The 17252-nt window shown below is 53.6% G+C and overlaps 3 protein-coding genes across 5 annotated transcripts; 2 read left to right on the top strand and 1 right to left on the bottom strand.

Annotated features, from left to right (window-relative positions):
- The first annotated feature begins 145 nt into the window (after positions 1–145).
- LOC128083489 (fibrinogen-like protein 1-like protein) lies at positions 146–1983 on the top strand. 3 transcript variants are annotated; one of them, XM_052688800.1, is made up of 3 exons: positions 146–284; positions 697–840; positions 957–1983. In XM_052688800.1, the coding sequence occupies exons 1-3, from the start codon at positions 281–283 to the stop codon at positions 1583–1585; spliced, it is 777 nt and encodes a 258-aa protein (XP_052544760.1). In that variant the 5' UTR covers positions 146–280; the 3' UTR covers positions 1586–1983. The 3 variants fall into 3 exon arrangements, with proteins under 3 accessions (XP_052544760.1, XP_052544758.1, XP_052544761.1); XM_052688798.1 differs by having other exon boundaries at positions 147–284; positions 694–840; XM_052688801.1 differs by having other exon boundaries at positions 150–284; positions 694–822.
- Positions 1984–5809: 3826 nt separating this feature from the next.
- On the bottom strand, positions 5810–8352 carry LOC128083490 (fibrinogen-like protein 1-like protein). The gene is made up of 3 exons (XM_052688802.1): positions 8251–8352; positions 7545–7664; positions 5810–6559 (listed from the first exon to the last, which is right to left on the bottom strand). The coding sequence occupies exons 1-3, from the start codon at positions 8252–8254 to the stop codon at positions 5913–5915; spliced, it is 771 nt and encodes a 256-aa protein (XP_052544762.1). The 5' UTR covers positions 8255–8352; the 3' UTR covers positions 5810–5912.
- Positions 8353–12476: 4124 nt separating this feature from the next.
- Positions 12477–16860, top strand: LOC128083487 (fibrinogen-like protein 1-like protein). Its single transcript, XM_052688796.1, has 4 exons — positions 12477–12594; positions 13710–13850; positions 14591–14653; positions 15833–16860. The coding sequence occupies exons 1-4, from the start codon at positions 12591–12593 to the stop codon at positions 16459–16461; spliced, it is 837 nt and encodes a 278-aa protein (XP_052544756.1). The 5' UTR covers positions 12477–12590; the 3' UTR covers positions 16462–16860.
- Positions 16861–17252: the final 392 nt, after the last annotated feature.

Genomic DNA, 17252 nt, shown 5'->3' with positions numbered 1-17252 from the left:
CATCCAAGGAGCTGAGCACTCACAGCAGAGAGCATTCCAAGCACTCTTGCCGGCACAGGTGTTGTTTTCTTTGCAGCTGTGTGCCAGGCACCATGGTCACTTTCTTCTCAGGTCCTGTTTTATGAGGACCAGAAGGGAACTCGCTCTGATTCCCACCCCCAGGAGAAAGGAGGCTGCGTGGGTCAGACGTGCTTACCCCACCCACTGCAGAGGGCCCTACAAGTGCCTCCTACTGCAGCCCCACAGCTCTGCATGTCAGAGGGAGCCCCGTGCCGCAGCCATGGGTGAGTGCAGGGCTGGGGAGGCTCCTTGCGGGGCACTGGGAGAGACTGCCCTGATGGGGATCAGGGTCATCAGCACACGCAGAGGGCTGCGCTCCCCTGCACCCCTTCATGCCCACCCTGCTGGTGACCTGGAGTTGGGTTCTGCTTTGGGGCCAGGAACGTTTTCCTATGAAAGCTCGTCTCGGTCAGCTGTTGGTGCTGTGCTCCACCTGACCCTGCCTTGTGCGTGGCTTTGGGGACAGGGAAAGGGCAAGCTGCTCACCCCTTGGGCAGAGCAGCAGAGGCCTTCACTCCCCGTCGGGCACAGAGCACAGCGAACGTTGTGTGTTCCTGTGTCTCACGTGAGTGCTGGAGCCAGGGGCTTTCCCACCTCATGTCTCAATGTTTTCACATCTTTTCCCTTTTCTAGTAGCCCAGTGCCTTCTACTCCTTGCTTTTGTGCTGGTCTTGGCTGTCCCAGGCCTCTCCGTGCCTGCAGAAATCCTAAACACTTTCAAGAAAACCTCCAACACTTTGGCAAACGCTCTGAAGAAAAACAGTAAGGAGCATTCCATGGGTACTGCAGTGCTCTCACCAACCCCGTTGCCATTCCTTGGTCTGAGCCAACCAAGGAGTGCTCTCAGCTTCTCCTTGTGCCAGGTAAGATGTAAAACCACCTGTTTCCTGCCCCAGGTTGGCCCGAAGACTGCAGTGAGATCCCTCCTGGCAGCCCCAGCGGCGTCTACATCATCCAGCCCTCAGGGCTCCACCCCATCATGGTGTACTGCGAGATGAACGTGACGGACGGGGGCTGGACGGTCATCCAGAGGAACAGCCACAACACAGACATCACCTGGGCCGAGTCCTGGAGCACCTACAAGTACGGCTTTGGGAACGTGCGCGGCGACTACTGGCTGGGCACCGAGTACATCCACCAGATCGCCAAGCAGAAGGTCTACCAGGTCAGGTTCGTCATCCATGATGCCTCCAACAACGTCAGGTTCGCAGACTACAACCTCTTCAGTCTGGACGATGAGGCCCAGGGCTACCGGCTGCGGCTGGGCTCCTACGCGGGCACAGCGGGGGATGCCATGGACTCGGACAATCCCAGTAACATGCACAACAACATGAAATTCTCCACCAAAGATCGGGATCAGGACACTTCAAGGAAGAACTGTGCGTCCCGCTCTGGGGGCGGGTGGTGGTACTCGGCTTGTTATTCCGTGCGGCTGAATTTCAAGGGCGGCCTGACGTGGGGCAGCCTGTGCAAAGGGGACTGCAAATCCTCCCTCATCCTCATCAAACCAGCTCCGTACACATAGCGTCCCTTCCCCAGCAGACGCAGCCAGGCCAGGGCTCTGCCGCACCGCTCGTTGCTGGCTGGGATTCTGGGCGTGAGTGGGGTGTTCCTTTATACCAAGAGCTGTTTTCCTTTCCTCTTTTCCTGGATATTAGCTGATGAATGTCTGTGGCCCATCACCTGTGGTGGGTTTTTAGGACCATCATTAGAACAAGACGTTGCAAACGTTTTGGTATTCCTGTCCCAGCAAGGGCTCATTCTCTTTCTGCTCTGCGGTTACAGCTGAAGGCCACAGACTTCAGCAGAGAATCTCATTCATTGCCAGCTAACCCAACCTAAGCTGCTCCACACCCGGGCAGAACGCACAGATGCTGCAGCTGGTGCTCATCCTGCAGAATAAAACTGCTTTCAGAACCAGCACAGACGTGTGGAAATGTCCTTCATCTGCTGCCTGCTATTAGCCAGGAGCAGACCTGAGGCTCCTGTTTCAGAAATCAGAGGGGAATATTTTTGACGAAGCAAATGGGGAATTAATGAGAAAACTTGCACTTAAAGAAGGGGGTTGGGTTTCAAAGTGTGGATCTTTCCAAAAGGGAACGCAGAACCATGCAGCTTAAAGCGAGCTGAAAACGACGGTGCGTTTCCCCCGCTCCCCCCCTCCTTCCTGCCTGACCGTTGCACCGTCAGCCTTTTTCCGGCAGGGGTGACCGCAATCCCGGCTGTTTCCAGCCCAGCTGATGGCGCTGCGCTCAGCAGCAGCTGTGCCAGCAGCGGACTGACGGCGGTGCCGAACGCTGTCTGATTTAAGCGAGATTCCGGGACGCCTAACACCGAGCTCAGAACTAAATTACTATCCGATATGGCTGCAGCCAGTCATCGTACCCTACAATCAGTAAACAGACCAGAGTCCTCCCGCTCCCCTGTACCAAAACAGAACGTATGGCTGCATCTCCCCTTGAGAAGGGGAGACTCTCAAGGTCACACCTGCTGCAGGAATTCTTTGTCACGCAATCCCAGAATCACAGGGGCTGGGAGGGACCTCTGGGGCTCCCCCGGTCCAAATCCCTGGAAGCAATTCCCTGCAGTACGTTGCTCAATGCATTCCTGTTGTTCTCTCACAGATAGAGCAACTCCACTGCCTCAGTTCATAATGGCGTTGCCTTTATGGACCCTGTCCCCCAGGTCCTCCAGTTTAAAGCCTGCCACGCTGGGTTGGCCAGCCTGCTGCCGTGGATTGCCCGGCCCCTTCTGGACAGGTGGATCCCACCCCTCCCAGACGGGTTGTAATCTTCACAAAAAGTCCCATTGTTGCAAAAACCAAAACCCTCACACCAACACCAGCCGCGCAGCCAGATGATGTGCATTACACATCTATTTCAGGCTTCTCTCTTTCTTTCAGCTGACAAAACTGAGAAGATAACGTGGGCTCTAACATTTTCCAATTGTGCTCACAGGGCTTTATAGTCTTTGATTCTGCCCATGTTCTGTCTTTCACTGTTGTTTGTGCCCACAGAAAAGAGCAGCAGCAGATAGCAGTCTTTGCAGCATCTCCTTACACTTGCTGCAGCAATTTCTTGTGCCTTGGTGTTAAGAGGCTCTGCCAAAACAAATGCTTAGTAAGTGAATAACAGTTGGTTGAGCTGTGTTATCTTTGCTAAGGTTATGTCTTAGATTGATTGTGAGTATATCATCCTTCAGACAGAAACCACTGACTAACGCAGGGTTCCTTGCCTCCATGGTTCAAGGGATGCAGGAACCAGCGGGTCTGCTCTGCTCTGAGCACCATAGCCCAATGGAAAGGTCACAGACATAAACCCAATCTGGGACTGGGTTTGGAACCAGCCACATCTAGATTCCTCTAACAAGGAATTGAGAAAGCAAGAGGGTCTGCTCTGAACCTCGTGACCGAACAGGAAAGTCTCCTGGTAGAGCGCACATTCAAGCCTATCCTCTATGCAGTAAATGATTGAGTGCACCTTGACATCTCAAATCCTTTGCTAAATCTCTACAAAGTTTGTTAAATTGCTATGTTACATCAATAAATATATTGCTGCTTCTTTCTTACGAGCGAAGGGTGTAGACTCCATCTGTGACAGAGAGTAGGAAGGAAGCACCAGCTCGATTTAGCCATATCCATTGATCTGGAGACCAAAACAGGGCCCCCAGGCTAGGCTGCTATCAGTGCTACTGGGAATGGCATTCTCGTGCTGAGCAGAGCCAAATGGCCACTTCAGCCACCCTGGCTGGCTGTGCTATTGCTAATGCAGCCCTGGATCTCTGCAAGGGCATCCTGCTGACTCCTGGCAAAGTGCTGCTCACCAGGACGCCTGGGGCCTTTCCTGGCAATCCTTCTGCTGGCAGTGAATGGCTGCCTGTATGGAGGGGGTCACACTCGGGGTTTGGGTGCCACTGTCTTGGGAAGATCGTGGAACAGGGGAGATGAGGAGGTGACCGCAGGCAGCTGGCACAGCCTCAGCAAGGGCAGAGCACGGCTGGCCCTCCTGGTGGCCTTCAGTGATGGAGCGATGACCTTGGTGGGCAAAGGGAGGGCGGCCGATGTCACCTACCTGGACTTGTGCAAAGCCTTTGACGTGGTGTCCTTGGAGGTGTTCAAGGCCAGGTTGATGGGGCCCTGGGCAGCCTGGCTTAGCACTAAACGTGGAGGTTGGTGGCCCTGCATGTGGCAGGGGGGTTGGAGATTCATGATCCTTGAGGTCCCTTCCAACCCTGGCCATTCTGTGATTCTGTGGTGCCCCACCACATCCTTATCTCCAAGTTGGAGAGATCCGGGTCTGAGGGGCGGGATGTTTGGTGGGTAAGGAATTGGCTGGAAGGTCACAGCTGGAGGGCTGTGGTCAATGACTGCGCCAGGTGGAGGCAGGGATGAGTGCTGTCCCACAGGCTGCTCTGTGGGACCCGTACTCTTCAACAGCGTTATCAGGGACGTGGATGATGGGATTCAGTGCACCCTCAGACACCGAGCCGAGCGGTGCAGCGGATGCAGCAGAAGGAAGGGAGGCATCCAGATGGACATGGACAGCAGGCCATGGGAAGCACCTGAGGCTCAACAAGGAAAAGTGCACAGTGCTGCCCTGGGGCAGGGGCAATGGCAGGTATGTGTTCAGAAGGGGGAAGAACTCCTTGAGAGCAGCCCTGCAGAAAGGACTTGGGATTCTGAGCAGGGAAAGCTGACCTGAGCCAGCAGCGTGCAGCCCGGAGAGCCGCCAGCAGCCTGGGCTGCATCGGCAGAGGGGTGGCAGCGGGCAGGGAGGGGACTGTCCCCCTCTGCTCTGCCCTCGTGAGGCCCCACCTGGAGTCCTGCGTCCAGGCCCGGGGCCCCCAGCACGAGAAAGACGTGGGGCTGTTGGAGCGGGTCCAGAGGAGGGCACGAGGTGCTCAGAGGGCTGGGGCACCTCTGCTGTGGAGCCGAGCCGAGGAGCTGGGGGTGTTCTGCCTGCAGAAGAGAGGAGAGCTCACTGCGGCCTTCCTGCACCTATTGGGGCTTACAGGACAGCTGAGAATGGACTCTTTATCAGGGAACCAGAGGGACATGTTCAGGACAGCCAGCAGTAGAGGGGATGAGCTTCAGGCTTTCTGCTGAGGAGTCTTTAAGCACTTCAGAATAAAAGCAAAACAATAAACATCAGCAGAAAACCCCTGCATGGCACATTTGCTCTGCACCAGCTCAGTGCAGTAGGATCATCAGCTCCACCGCTGATGTGGCCCAGCAAACCCATCTGAGGATGACAAAACCATCTCAGAATGAGCAGCCTGCACACTAGCCATGGGAAAGATGTGCTGTGTGTGCTCCAGGGAGGTCTGGGGCCACTTGAGTGTGTGCATCTTCTTGTCCAGGAGGAGATCTGTGAGAGCACACTACATAATGCACCCACCCTTCCTGAGTCCACCACCCTGGGGTCTGGACAGAGTGGTTCTTCCTCCGTTTATTCACATTACCGGCACAGCAAGGAGACAGGAGGCAGCAAAGTCTGGCTCTGGGGTTTATTGTAGCTGATTTCTCACAATGTGGGTAGCAATTATGGGACCAAGGAGCAAAGCGGGGAGATGCTGATGCACAGAGAAGGGAACTCGCACTTCTCCTCTTCTCCCATCCCAAAGCAGTGCCTGCATCCCGGTGCCGGCCAACACAGCAGCATTGGGCGAAGCTGCCCATGTGCCCGGGGCTCCAGGAGATCACTCCCGAGCCCCAGAGCTGCAGTGTTGGAGCTGGTGGCCATGAGGGAGCTGCAGGTGGCACAGGGCGCCCAGCAGGGCTGGCACAGAGCTGGCAGGCACAGGGATGGGGCACCGGGCTGCGGACAGTGGCACTTCCCCAACGTCTGGCACAGTCAGCACACGTCGGTGGGTTTGACCAGGATGAGGGATGATGTGCAGTCGCCTTTATCACAGAATCCCGGCCAGAGGATGTACTTCTGGGCATTGAGCACGACGTTCTGGCACCTGTCGTACCACCACCCCCCGTAGCTGCTGGCGCAGTTCCCACTGTACTGGTCCTGGTCTTTGTCCACCGTGCTGAACTTCATGTTGTCGTGGATGCCGCCCTTCTTGGGGTAGTAGCCGGTCAGATAGTCGTCCCCTTCACCGGAGAACCGGCCCAGCCTCAGCGGGTAGCCGCTGCCCTCGCTCTCCACTCTGAAGATGTCGTACTCAGCATAGTGGGTGACGTTGGCTTTGTCCCGCACGACGAAGCGGACCTTGTAGGTGCCCTGCTGTGTCAGCAGGTGCAGGTACTCGGTGCCCAGCCAGTGGTCGCCCTGCACGTTCCCGAAGCCGTACTTGTAGGTGGTCCAGGACTGCTTCCACATGATCTCAGTGTCATGAGAGTTCCTCTGGACAACAGTCCAGCCCTTGCCCTCGGTGTCCATGTCGCACCACACCACGCGGGGGGGGGACCGCGCCGGCTGGATGACGTACACCCCGCTGGGGCTGGTCTTGCGAAGGTGGCTGCAGTCTGCGGGGAACCCTGCAACAGGAACTGCAGCAAACAGAGAGCGGGGTGGAAGAGAGAAGGGCTGTATGAGTCTGTGTGGGCAACGAGGAGCTCCTAGAAGAGAGTGAGGACTCGGCACAAAAAGGGATGCTTTTATCTGTGGTCTTTTCTGCACTGGCAGTGGCTCTTGTAGGGAGAACAAAGGGCCCAAAGACTGGCCTTGCTAAGCATCCTGCTCGTGACTTGCGCTTGCATTTGGAGCTGCTGATGCATCTGGCCAAGATGGAGGGGGAAAAAGATCTCCCAGATGCCAGTGTGTGCTGCAGGCAAGGCTGGCCTGCTACTGAGCCCTTGACATTATGAGATGCTGTCCTGCAAAATCAGAAGTGTGCAAAATGCTTCACTGGGTGAGGATATGTAATGAAAATTTACGTTTACCCTTGGGGTCGTGGCACTGCAAAAGAAAGGCAGGCTCTACCTTGTTCTGATAGGCATCTCCACCCCCAGTTTGCTTCAGGTAATCTATTAACAAGACTTATCTCTCATCATTTACTTGCTAAACTAATCTGCCACCTATTTTGTTGTTTTTCTTGTTTTGCTTCTGATGTTGGACAATTTACTGTGGGTTCTTCAAATTCAGCCCATGAATTCTGCTTATCTGTGGAACACATCTTGCATGGAACATTACCCTGCCTGCATGGAGGGGGTAAAGACTCAACAAGAGCTACAGATAAGTGCATAAATAAATAATAAAGTGCTGGGATGACCTCTGATGCTCTGATGGAACTGTTTAGGCAGAAGCCCCTTGGTTTCAGCCTGGAGCCACCAAAGGATGGCTTGACACGGGTCAGGCTGCTTAGCTTTCAAAGAGTTCAGCAGTCTGTATGTCGAGATGTTCTTGTCTTCTGCCTCAGCCAGTCTGCCTGCATGACAGCCTGTCTAGCACCTGGCAGACCCAAGGGTCGGTGCTGAGCCAGGCTGAAGCTCTCTTGCCCTTGGTGCCACTTCCCCCAGCCGGGTCCATACTCACCACTCCGCGAGCTGGCAGTGGGCATTCCTGGGCCTGCACTCACACAGTGGAGAAGCATCACCGCCACCACGGGCAGGAGGACGAGGTTCCCATGGAATTGGCGTGTCCCAGCCTGCAGCCCTGGGGAGGGAAGGGTGGCAGCATCATCAGGACCCCTGGGCAGCCTGCCGCCCCTCGGCGGCCCTGGGGAGCTCTGGCCAGGGAATGCAGAGCTGCAGGACCAAGATCCAGAGGATGAGTCCTATGCTACAGATGCCAGATACCAGGTAGATAGGAGAAAGTCTCTTGTGTGCGCATGGTGACATCAGCCCAAACCACTGGACTGTCGGTGGCCACCAGTACAAACCCACGTTCTACATCAGCTCGGTGCTGGGGGAGATGCCAGTCCCATGTGGGGAAGGGCCCCAGTGCAACCACAAGTGCTACATGTGCTGATTAGGAGGAGATCAGGAGGGGAAAGGACCAGCTGAAATGCAGGGCTCCTTACTAATGGGACAGGATTAGGTAACCTGCAAAAGCATAAGGTGCCACCATGGATGTATGTCACCTCCTCCTTTGTCTGCATCCCTTTTAAGATCACAGTGCCAGGCCGTGTGTCACCAGGCCAGGCTTTGGTCTCCTTGCCTTTGTAAAGTCACCCCGCGCAGGTCTGGTTTGAGCCCAGCAGCACACCTGAATGCAGCTTAACTCTGGGAAGATTACTCACCCATCACAACAGCACAGCTGAGCAGAGAGCAGGAACCCAGTGGTGCACCTCCCCATGCCAGGCTCTACGTGGTGACTTTATAGGCACTGCACACTCCCACTTGTGTTCACACGTGTTGTTTGTAGAGGCATTAGGAGATGCTTGCAGACTCAAGAAGCTTTCAGATCCTTTTACAGCACAATAAGGCCCATGGGGGAAGGGAGTCATGCCGTTCTAGCCAGAGAATTACAAAATACTCCCTTCCACGTGGAGAGATTTCACTTATTGACTCTTACCATTACACAAACACTACATGTGAATTGCCCACTTGGAGTAATTTCTGGAGAGCCCATGATCAAACTGCAGCGAAGAGACCTGGCTTTTTCTAAGGACATAAACAAACTGGCGAGGGAGTTGAGGTTAGGTTTCCTATTTGCCTACTTTCAAAGGTGACGTCAGAAGGATGAGTGCAGATCCTCAAGAGGCCATCCTGCTAGCTCTCCACTCACAGGCTTCAGGATCGATTGGTGAAGTCATTGAGCTGGAGTCGCCATCCAGCAGCCAGAAGTCACTGCATGTGCAACTTCTTCTGGCACCACAGCCTGCATGATCTGAGCAGCGGGCAGGGGCTGCAGGTGACAAGCTGGTGCCTGTGGGTCCATTTCCCATTCTTCCCAAGCCTGGTCTTTGGCCTGGCAAGGCCCTGCAGTGCCAGAAATGCCAGCCAGGAGTGTGGCAAAATGCTCCAAGGGTGGGAGTCCACGGGGGCTGCTTTGGGGCCAGAAAGCATAGGCTTTGTCATGCTAATTTAACCAGGTGAAGAAGTAGCACTTCTTCTTTCTTGTCCTGGATGCCAAGTATTGGCTTCAGCATTGTATTGAACTGGCATATCTTCTTTGATGCATAGCTTTAAACCTGATGTGCACCATCAACCAGCACCAACGTAAGGCTCCCACCAAACTCTGTCCTGCAGGAACTCTTGCCAAGTAGTGCACTGTGTAAAGCCTGTGGTACAATGCAGGAATTGAGGCAGGAGAAGGAAGGCTGGAGCTATCTCCTGGGGAGCAGCACAGCCTGGAGCTGAGGCTAGCCAGGAGCTGAAGCGTGAAAGCAGTGTCCTTACCAAAGAGGTGAGCACAGCAGGCAGCTGAGTGTGGCAACAGCCCCAGGCAAGGAAGCCTGGCTGACTAACCAAAGCCAGGATCCTGGGCAGAATGACATGAGGACTGGAGACATGCGACAACATGGAACTGAGTGGTCCATCCAGCAGAAAAGCACAGTGCAGGTCTAAGACCTATCTGGAAAGCAAAGGCAGAGGATGGGACCAGAGCCCAGGGCTGGAGGTGTAGGACTGAGCTGAAATGGGCCATAGGGACCCACTGCTCCTGGAAGACAGTACGAGTCTTCCTTCCTTTGAACAACAGTTGGGCTTTACTTCATCTACAAGCCAGATACTTCAGAGAAAAAGATGATCCTTCCCATTTTGCCACAATGAAGGAAAAGTAGAGGTAAGGCAGCTGGGCAGAGGCCACAGTGGTACTGATGGGCAGTGCCATGTCGGATGGCGCTGGGTTGGATACTAGGAACAATTTCTTTTCTGAGTGGTGGTGCAGTGGCACAGCTGCCCAAGGAGGTGGTGTGGTCACCGTCCCAGGGGGTGTTCCAAAGCCGTGGAGATGTGGCACTGGTGGTCAGTGAGCGTGGTAGGGGTGGGTTGAGGTTGGGCTTGGCAATTATGGAAGTCTTTTTGAACAGTAAGAAGTCTATGATTCCGTGATTCTATGGCTTGGTCCAAGAGAAGGCCGCAGGTGGGGCTGGTTGGCCATCAGAGCACACTGATATACTCGGGACTATAACACCAGCAGTTAATCCCAAAAGAAGCAAGTTGCACCTGGCTGTGCAGGTCTGCCGTGCTTCACATGCCATCAGACTGTGTCCCCTAGCTTTTGCCGTAGCTCTTCATGCCCATAAAGTGACCACAGAGCATGTTCTGATGCAGCCAGCTCTGTATCTTACACACGGCCTGGTGCCATGGCTGTACATGCAGGGCAGAGGAAGCAGTGCTCTTCAGGGAACTGGAGAGGTAAGGGGTAACCAAGAGTAGGATGAGTTTCGAATGTTGCTGGTCTGACTCCCACAAAAGGGCAGGGATGCTTTATGGAGATCCGTGTTGAGTGGGGTCCTTCAGAGGTCAATACTGCCACCGGTGCTCTTAAATATCTCTATCAATGACACTGACAGTGCTTTGAGTGCACGCTCAGCAGTTTTGGATGACACCTCGACATGCCTGAGGGATAGGATTCTGTCCAGAGAGACCTGGACAGGCTGAGCCGTGTGTCCAGGAGAACCACATGAGGTTCAATAAATCCAGTGCAACTGCAGCTATGTTGTGGCAACCCCCACTATGGGGTGTAAGGATGGAGCACAGCTCTGCCAAAAAGATCTGGGGGTACCGGTGGGTGGCAGCTGGGCACGAGCAGTGTGCCCTCACAGCCCAGAAAGCCAACCATCCCCTGGCTGTACCCAGAGCAGTGTGGCCAGGAGGGCAGGGAGGGGATCTGCCCCTCTGCTCTGTGCTGTGACCTCACCTGGAGCACCGCGTCCAGATGGGGAGTGCTCAGCACAGGAGAGACGTGAAGCTGTTGGAGTGCATCCAGAGGAGAGCCAGAAAAATGATCCTAGGGATGGAACATGTCCCTGCAAGGACAGGCTGAGAGCTGGGGCTGTGCAGCATGGACAGAAGGCTGTGGGGAGAGCTGAGGGCGGCCTTCAGTATCTAAAGGGGCTGTAAGAAAGGGGACAGAGTCTTTAGCAGGGGTTGTTGTGACAGGACAAGGGAAAATGGTTTCAAACTAGATTTAGATTGGATGAAGATTTGTACACTAAGGGTGGTGAGGCACTGCACAGGTTGCCCAGAGAGGCGATGGTGCCCCATCCCTGCAGACAGCCAAGGTCAGGCTGCAGGGGCTCTGAGCACTGATGGAGCTGTGGGGGTCCCTGTGCACTGCAGGGAGTGGGACCTGATGGCCTTTAGGGGTCCCTTCCAACCCAGATGATTTTTTATAGTTCAATGATTTAGAATGTGCTGCTTGGGGTCATGTCAAGGTTGGTTGTGAACATGTCAAGGAATGGAGATTCCACACCTGTTTTTCTGTTTTGTTCCGTTCATTTTTAGTGTTTGAAGAGCCTCAGGATGATATTTTCTTAATCTAATTGTAATTTCCCTTCCTTCCCTTGTGTCTGTTGCCTCTCATCCTGCCCTGTGGACCTCCAGAACTGCAGAATCACAGCATTCATGTATTCATTTAGGTTGGAAGTGACAGTCTGACCCCTCTGCTCAATGCAGATCTACAATGTGATGTCCTCATCCAGTCAACACTTGAAAACCTTCAAGGAGGAAAAACTCACAGCCTCTCTGCATACCTGTTCTAGTATGTGACCAACTTCAGGCTGTAGATAGTCCCCAATTTGAATTACCCATGTTCTAACTTAGATCCATTGCTTCTTATCCCAGCACCCCTGAAAACAGCTGGGCTCCACACTCTGCACCCACCAGGCTGTGCAGACCACGAAGTCTGCTTTTCTCTCTACAGTACCAATCCACAGAAAAAGGTCTGACTAGAATTTTCTTGAAGAAATCCATGTTGTAAGTGGTCCTATTTACAGAGAGAGGCTTGGACTGAGATTATTCCATGTTCATTTCACCCCGGTTCCCAAAGCTGCAGGGGCAGTGAGTCCGGCAGAGCACAGCACAGATTGCACAACAGTAGCGCTGTGCTGCTGGAGTGGGACTTTTTGAAATGTGGTGCTTAGATGAAAAAAGCACTGCTTGCCAGGAGCACTCCAGTGCCTCTTTCCTGAGGGCCAAGGTGGGCTCCCCATGGCTGCTGGGCTCAACGCCTGTTCTGGAGAGAGCAATTGATGCCCTGAGATTTGATTTCCATCTGGGAGAGGAACGCCATCAGGGTGTTTACTTATGTGCTGAAACGCTGGCAGGTGCTCAGAGGACACAGTTCCCTGGGGAAACCCTGTGAGCAGTGGGGGGAGGTGGGGGACGGGGGCTGCCTACATCGGAGCTGCTCCGAGGCACTGCCTCATGGGCAACTTGCTATTTGCTTTGCTTCTGAAGAAAGCTCTTCACCTCCGTGAGACACAGCCTTCTGTGCCCAAGGACACGTCACTTCACGATGAAGAGCAAACAAGGCACAAAGTGCTGTCACAGACCACGGGACAAGTGCTGCGGTTTGGGTCTCGTGCTCCCACCCCCTTACCCGCAGAGCCCTATAACTTTTGGGCCGCACACCCCTCCCACAGGCCAAATCCGCCCAGCTTCTGCCCTGCAGGGTCCCTTCGGAGACAGTATGGGTGAGTTCGGGCTGGGTGGGGGGTCATGGGGTCGTAGGTCTGTGCAGGGCTCCCTGCTGCCCCAGCTGTCCCAGCACGATGCTGCTGTGCCCCTGCTGCCCTGGGTGGGAGCTGCAGCAGGCGCTGTGTGCAGGTGGAGCGCTAGGCAGCCGTTGCACAAACCACCGGGCTGAATATTCCTCATAATGGTCTGTTCTGCAGAGAAAATATGACATACTTTAGCACAGGACATGGATTTTTGGTTTTTTAGATATTCTTGTGTAAGGAGCGCTAGAAGAGGAATCACGATGTGGAGTTTAGCTGTTTGAAGGCACACAGCTGTCACAGCACACCCAGCAGTGGCTATTTCCTCTCCTGCATCTCCATCCTGCTGGAATTCCATGGCCCTGCCTGGGGTGAGGGCCAGCAGCAGGAGGAGTGTTGCTTCTCCAGTGGCCCTAAGGTCAGAAGTCTTCAAACACGTCCCTAGACACGAATCACCAAACGCTATGCAGCAGTTGAGAAGTGAATTGTTTGGGTGGTTTAGAAGAGCTCTGCTGCAGGGCGCAGCACAGAGCTGGGACAGCTCCAGCATTCACAGGAAGGGATTCACAGGAGAGAGCCCCCCACTCCAGGCAGCCCTGCCTCGAACATCTTCCTTCTCACCACCTCAAGGAACTCTGCTGAACTCAGCAGCCCAGGGCAGAACAAGGGGTCAGTGGCTAAAGGAAGGGGCCACATTTGTCATCTGCCAGGGGTGACAGGAGCTGGAAGGAAAGAGGATCCCCCCTCCCTGCTCACCCTCCAGCCCCAAGACTTGGATTTCACAGGGATTTCTTAGACATTTCTGATGACTTTTGGGTTTGAATGAGGTTTTCACACTTTTTCTGTCTCAAAAAGAAAAATCACTGGTACCAGCTGCTCCTGCTGATGACTCCACAAGTATTTGGTGTTTGTCAGTGAACTTCTGGTAGCTCCTCTAGATAGGTGAAACAGGACTTTCAGCTCTAGAGGGAGCTTCACAAAGAAAGAATTTTATTTTCCTATTTTACTCTGCAAGTATCAAATAGGATTAATTGAAGAGTTATGTGCTTTTTTTTCTTTGCCTCCCCGCCCCCAATTTCTTCTCATTTCAGCTACCCAGTGCCTTTGTCTCCTGATTCTCACCTCCCTGCTGGCCCTGGCAATGCCTCTTGTCTTTGACATAAAAAATTTGCATCTCTTAAATGGAACAATGGATGAGATTATGAATATTCACCCTGAGCCCGTCCAGCCCAGTAAGTATTCCTGTGTAATATGGAGAGGCAAACAAGGTCATGTTTGGTCTGATGCTATGCAGCTCTGTGCCCCAACCCAGCCCAACTCCAGCCCTGTGTCATGGAGGATGGACTCAACGTTGCTCTGTGTGTGGACAGTGCCAGCACAATGTGTGCTGTCTTATCCCAGAGTCCCCTGATCGCAGCCCGCCTCATCCGCTACATGGCATCAAGTTCTTCAACCCCTCTGTGAGCCCACTGGTCTGAACCCCAGAGCCCCTGGGCTCACAGGTGGGACAGGTTCATCTGTGGACGTACACAAGATGTCCTTGTGAGAGAACTGCATTCATTTACTCTGAGCCATCCTTTCTTCCAGCAGTCCTTCAAACTCCCCTCTGAGCCCCTGTCTGTCCCAGACACCAGAGCCTGTTCTCCTGTGGCCACGCTAACATTTATTTCTCCTCATCCGTCTTCTACCTCTGTCCCTTCCTGACTCCTACTGTAATTTAGCAACCGCATTCCTGGTATTGCTATCACCTACTGGGGTCCTTTCATGTGCAGGGTGCTCAAACCCTTCTCAACAAGGAAGCATCTGACCCACGGAAATTCCCCCATGCTGCCGGTGGCCCTGGTACCTGCAGGGAATGTCCTCTGGAGTGAGAAGTAGCCACAACAACAGGATCGTGATCTGGAGGGTCATGCTCTCCTAGCAGTGTCTGATCTCAAACTCACTCCCGTCTCCTCTGCTCTTGTCTATTCAGCTGAGGGGGACCACCACGTTCGACAGGTCAGAGATGTTGCCCCGCACCCACCAGCAGCTCATGGTAAGTCTGTGCAAGAAGTACATCTGCTCACAAGATTTCACCTTCACTAACAGCCCAGAGGCTTGGAGAGCTCCAGGCCCTTTGTACGCACTTGTAGGAGCAACAGAGGTACCACGACTCACCATCCTGGATAGGCCGTAGCACCAGCCGTGTTCTGCACTTAAAATGTGCTGAGAGAATTTTCTACTTGAACACCCAAACTGGAAATTGATGATTCATTATCTGCCTTCAAGTTGTGGTGGCTGATTATTACCTGATTTTGGCTGTGCAGTTGATGACAATGCTGGTTAAGACAGAGAGTAACTGCATAACTGAACTGGCTGAGTCAGCACCAGCCATGGCCACACGGCACGGCTTCTTTGGGTGCAAACAATGGGTAGCACAGCTCTGGCCACAGAGCCAGTCCTCACCCAGAAGTGCATTTCTATTCACTGCATAAGGAGTTTCCATTCTGGAGAACAGAAAGTCTGTGGTCAAATGAAACAAGTCAGGAAACCCCTAAATTGCCACTTAGGTCAGCACAATGGGTTTGTCCTAATCATAGAATCACAGAACTGCTCAGTTTGGAAAAGATCTTAAAGATCATTGAGTCCAACCACAACCTAACCATGCTACCCCAACTAACAGCCCTCCGCCAAATCGTGTCCCTGAGCACCACATCCAAACGGATTTTAGACACATCCAGGGATGGTGACTCAGCCTCCTCCCTGGGAGCCCATTGCAGTGCTTCACACCCTTTCTGTAAAGAAGTGTTTCCTGACATCATTATGAGCAATATGCATCTCTTGAGCACGCCCTCTCCAGGGTTTCTAAAATGACTGAATCCCTAAATCTTCCATACAAGTGGCTTCAGAGTCCAGACTGGCATTTCCCTGTGTGGTGATACATCACCAATAGGCAACATGGGATTCACTGCAGTGATCCAACCTGGACAAGCTTGCATTGCATCCTGTTTAAAGGCAGTGGGACCTGTGCATCCACGTAAGGTTGATTTCTGTCTTGGAAACACATGAAATCCAACTCTTTATTTGATCATTTCAATACTTTAATTTACTCCTGTAGTCACATGGCAGGAATACATCCCAGGAACGTGTGCAATAGGACAGGTGTAGAAGTAATCCCACTTGTTCGATGTCTCCTTGTGTCAGGTGAGATGTAACAATCACATTTCTGCTCCAGGTTGGCCCAAGGACTGCAGTGAGATCCCGCCTGGCAGCCACAGCGGCGTCTACATCATCCAGCCAAAGGGCCTCCACCAGCTCGTGGTGTACTGCGAGATGAACGCCACAGGCGGGGGCTGGACGGTCATCCAGAGGAACCAGAAGGACACAGCCGTCACCTGGGCCGAGTCCTGGAGCACCTACAAGTACGGCTTTGGGAGCGTGCGCGGCGACTACTGGCTGGGCACCGAGTACATCCACCAGATCGCCAAGCAGAAGGTCTACCAGGTCAGGTTCGTCATCTCAGACAACGCAAACAACGTCAAGTTTGCAGACTACAACCTCTTCAGCGTGGAGGACGAGGCCCACGGGTACCGGCTGCGGCTGGGCTCCTATGCGGGCACAGCGGGGGATGCCATGACTTCAGACAATCCCAGCACTATGCATGACAACATGAAGTTCTCCACCAAAGATCGGGATCAGGACAACTACAGTAAGAACTGTGCCTACAGCTATGAGGGCGGGTGGTGGTTCTCGTCCTGTTATTCCGTGCGGCTGAATTTCAAGGGCGGCCTGACGTGGGGCAGCCTGTGCAAAGGGGACTGCAAATCCTCCCTCATCCTCATCAAACCAGCTCCGTACTGCTAGCGCCTCTTCTCCCTCCTGTCTGCTTCTGATGCTCTGCAAGGCTGGGGCCTTTCTGGGGCAGAGAGGGAGCCTAAGGGTGCTGGGGGTTGGTGAAATACCATCTGCTCTTCCCCTCTCTTCCCCTTCTTTGCCCATTTCTCCTTGTGCTTGCCAATGATTAATTTTTATCTTCTTCATAATCAAGAATAAAAGGGAAAAAAAAATACTTGCAAAATGTGTGAATTCTGTGTGTACCTTCCATGGGGGAGGAAAACACAGAGCCCTGGAGTAACATTTCACCAGAGGTTGTTAGTTGTCTCCAGAACTCACAGCAGCAGGAGGGCCACGTGCCACAAATGTCCGCGTATCAGCGCCTCTCTGTGGTGTCTGTTAGAGCAGCTAATAAACGCGCTTCCTTCAGCTCACTGTACATCACTGGTCTGTTCTGTACATCCTGCTGCAGCCAGTGAGATCCCGCAGTGGGTGCTTGGTTGGAGCAATGGGGCTCAGTGAGGGGAAGGTCCCACGTGATTCTTATTGGGATGGATGTTAGTTAATTAAATCAATTACGCTGAGAGAACAGACCTGTAACTCTGTGCTGGGGGGCCAGAAGGGATGAGGCACGTGAGAGAACGATCCCACACCACTGCTGTGCTCACAGCCCTGCACTCCGTGCCGTGGTGCTGCCCCCGTGCCGTGGATCTGTTCCTGCCCAGGGTCTGTGCCTGCTGGGAGGTGTGTTGGCTGGGAATCCCGCTGGGATCCACACAGACATGGCTTCGAGGAGAGAGTCCCTACAGGGACTGCAACAT

This window comes from Tympanuchus pallidicinctus, unplaced genomic scaffold (genome assembly GCF_026119805.1).
Source record: "Tympanuchus pallidicinctus isolate F22 unplaced genomic scaffold, pur_lepc_1.0 scaffold24, whole genome shotgun sequence".
NCBI classification, from domain to species: Eukaryota; Metazoa; Chordata; class Aves; order Galliformes; family Phasianidae; genus Tympanuchus; species Tympanuchus pallidicinctus.
The sequence above is the reverse complement of the archived record's forward strand: the minus strand, read 5'-3'. Positions and strand labels throughout refer to the sequence as shown.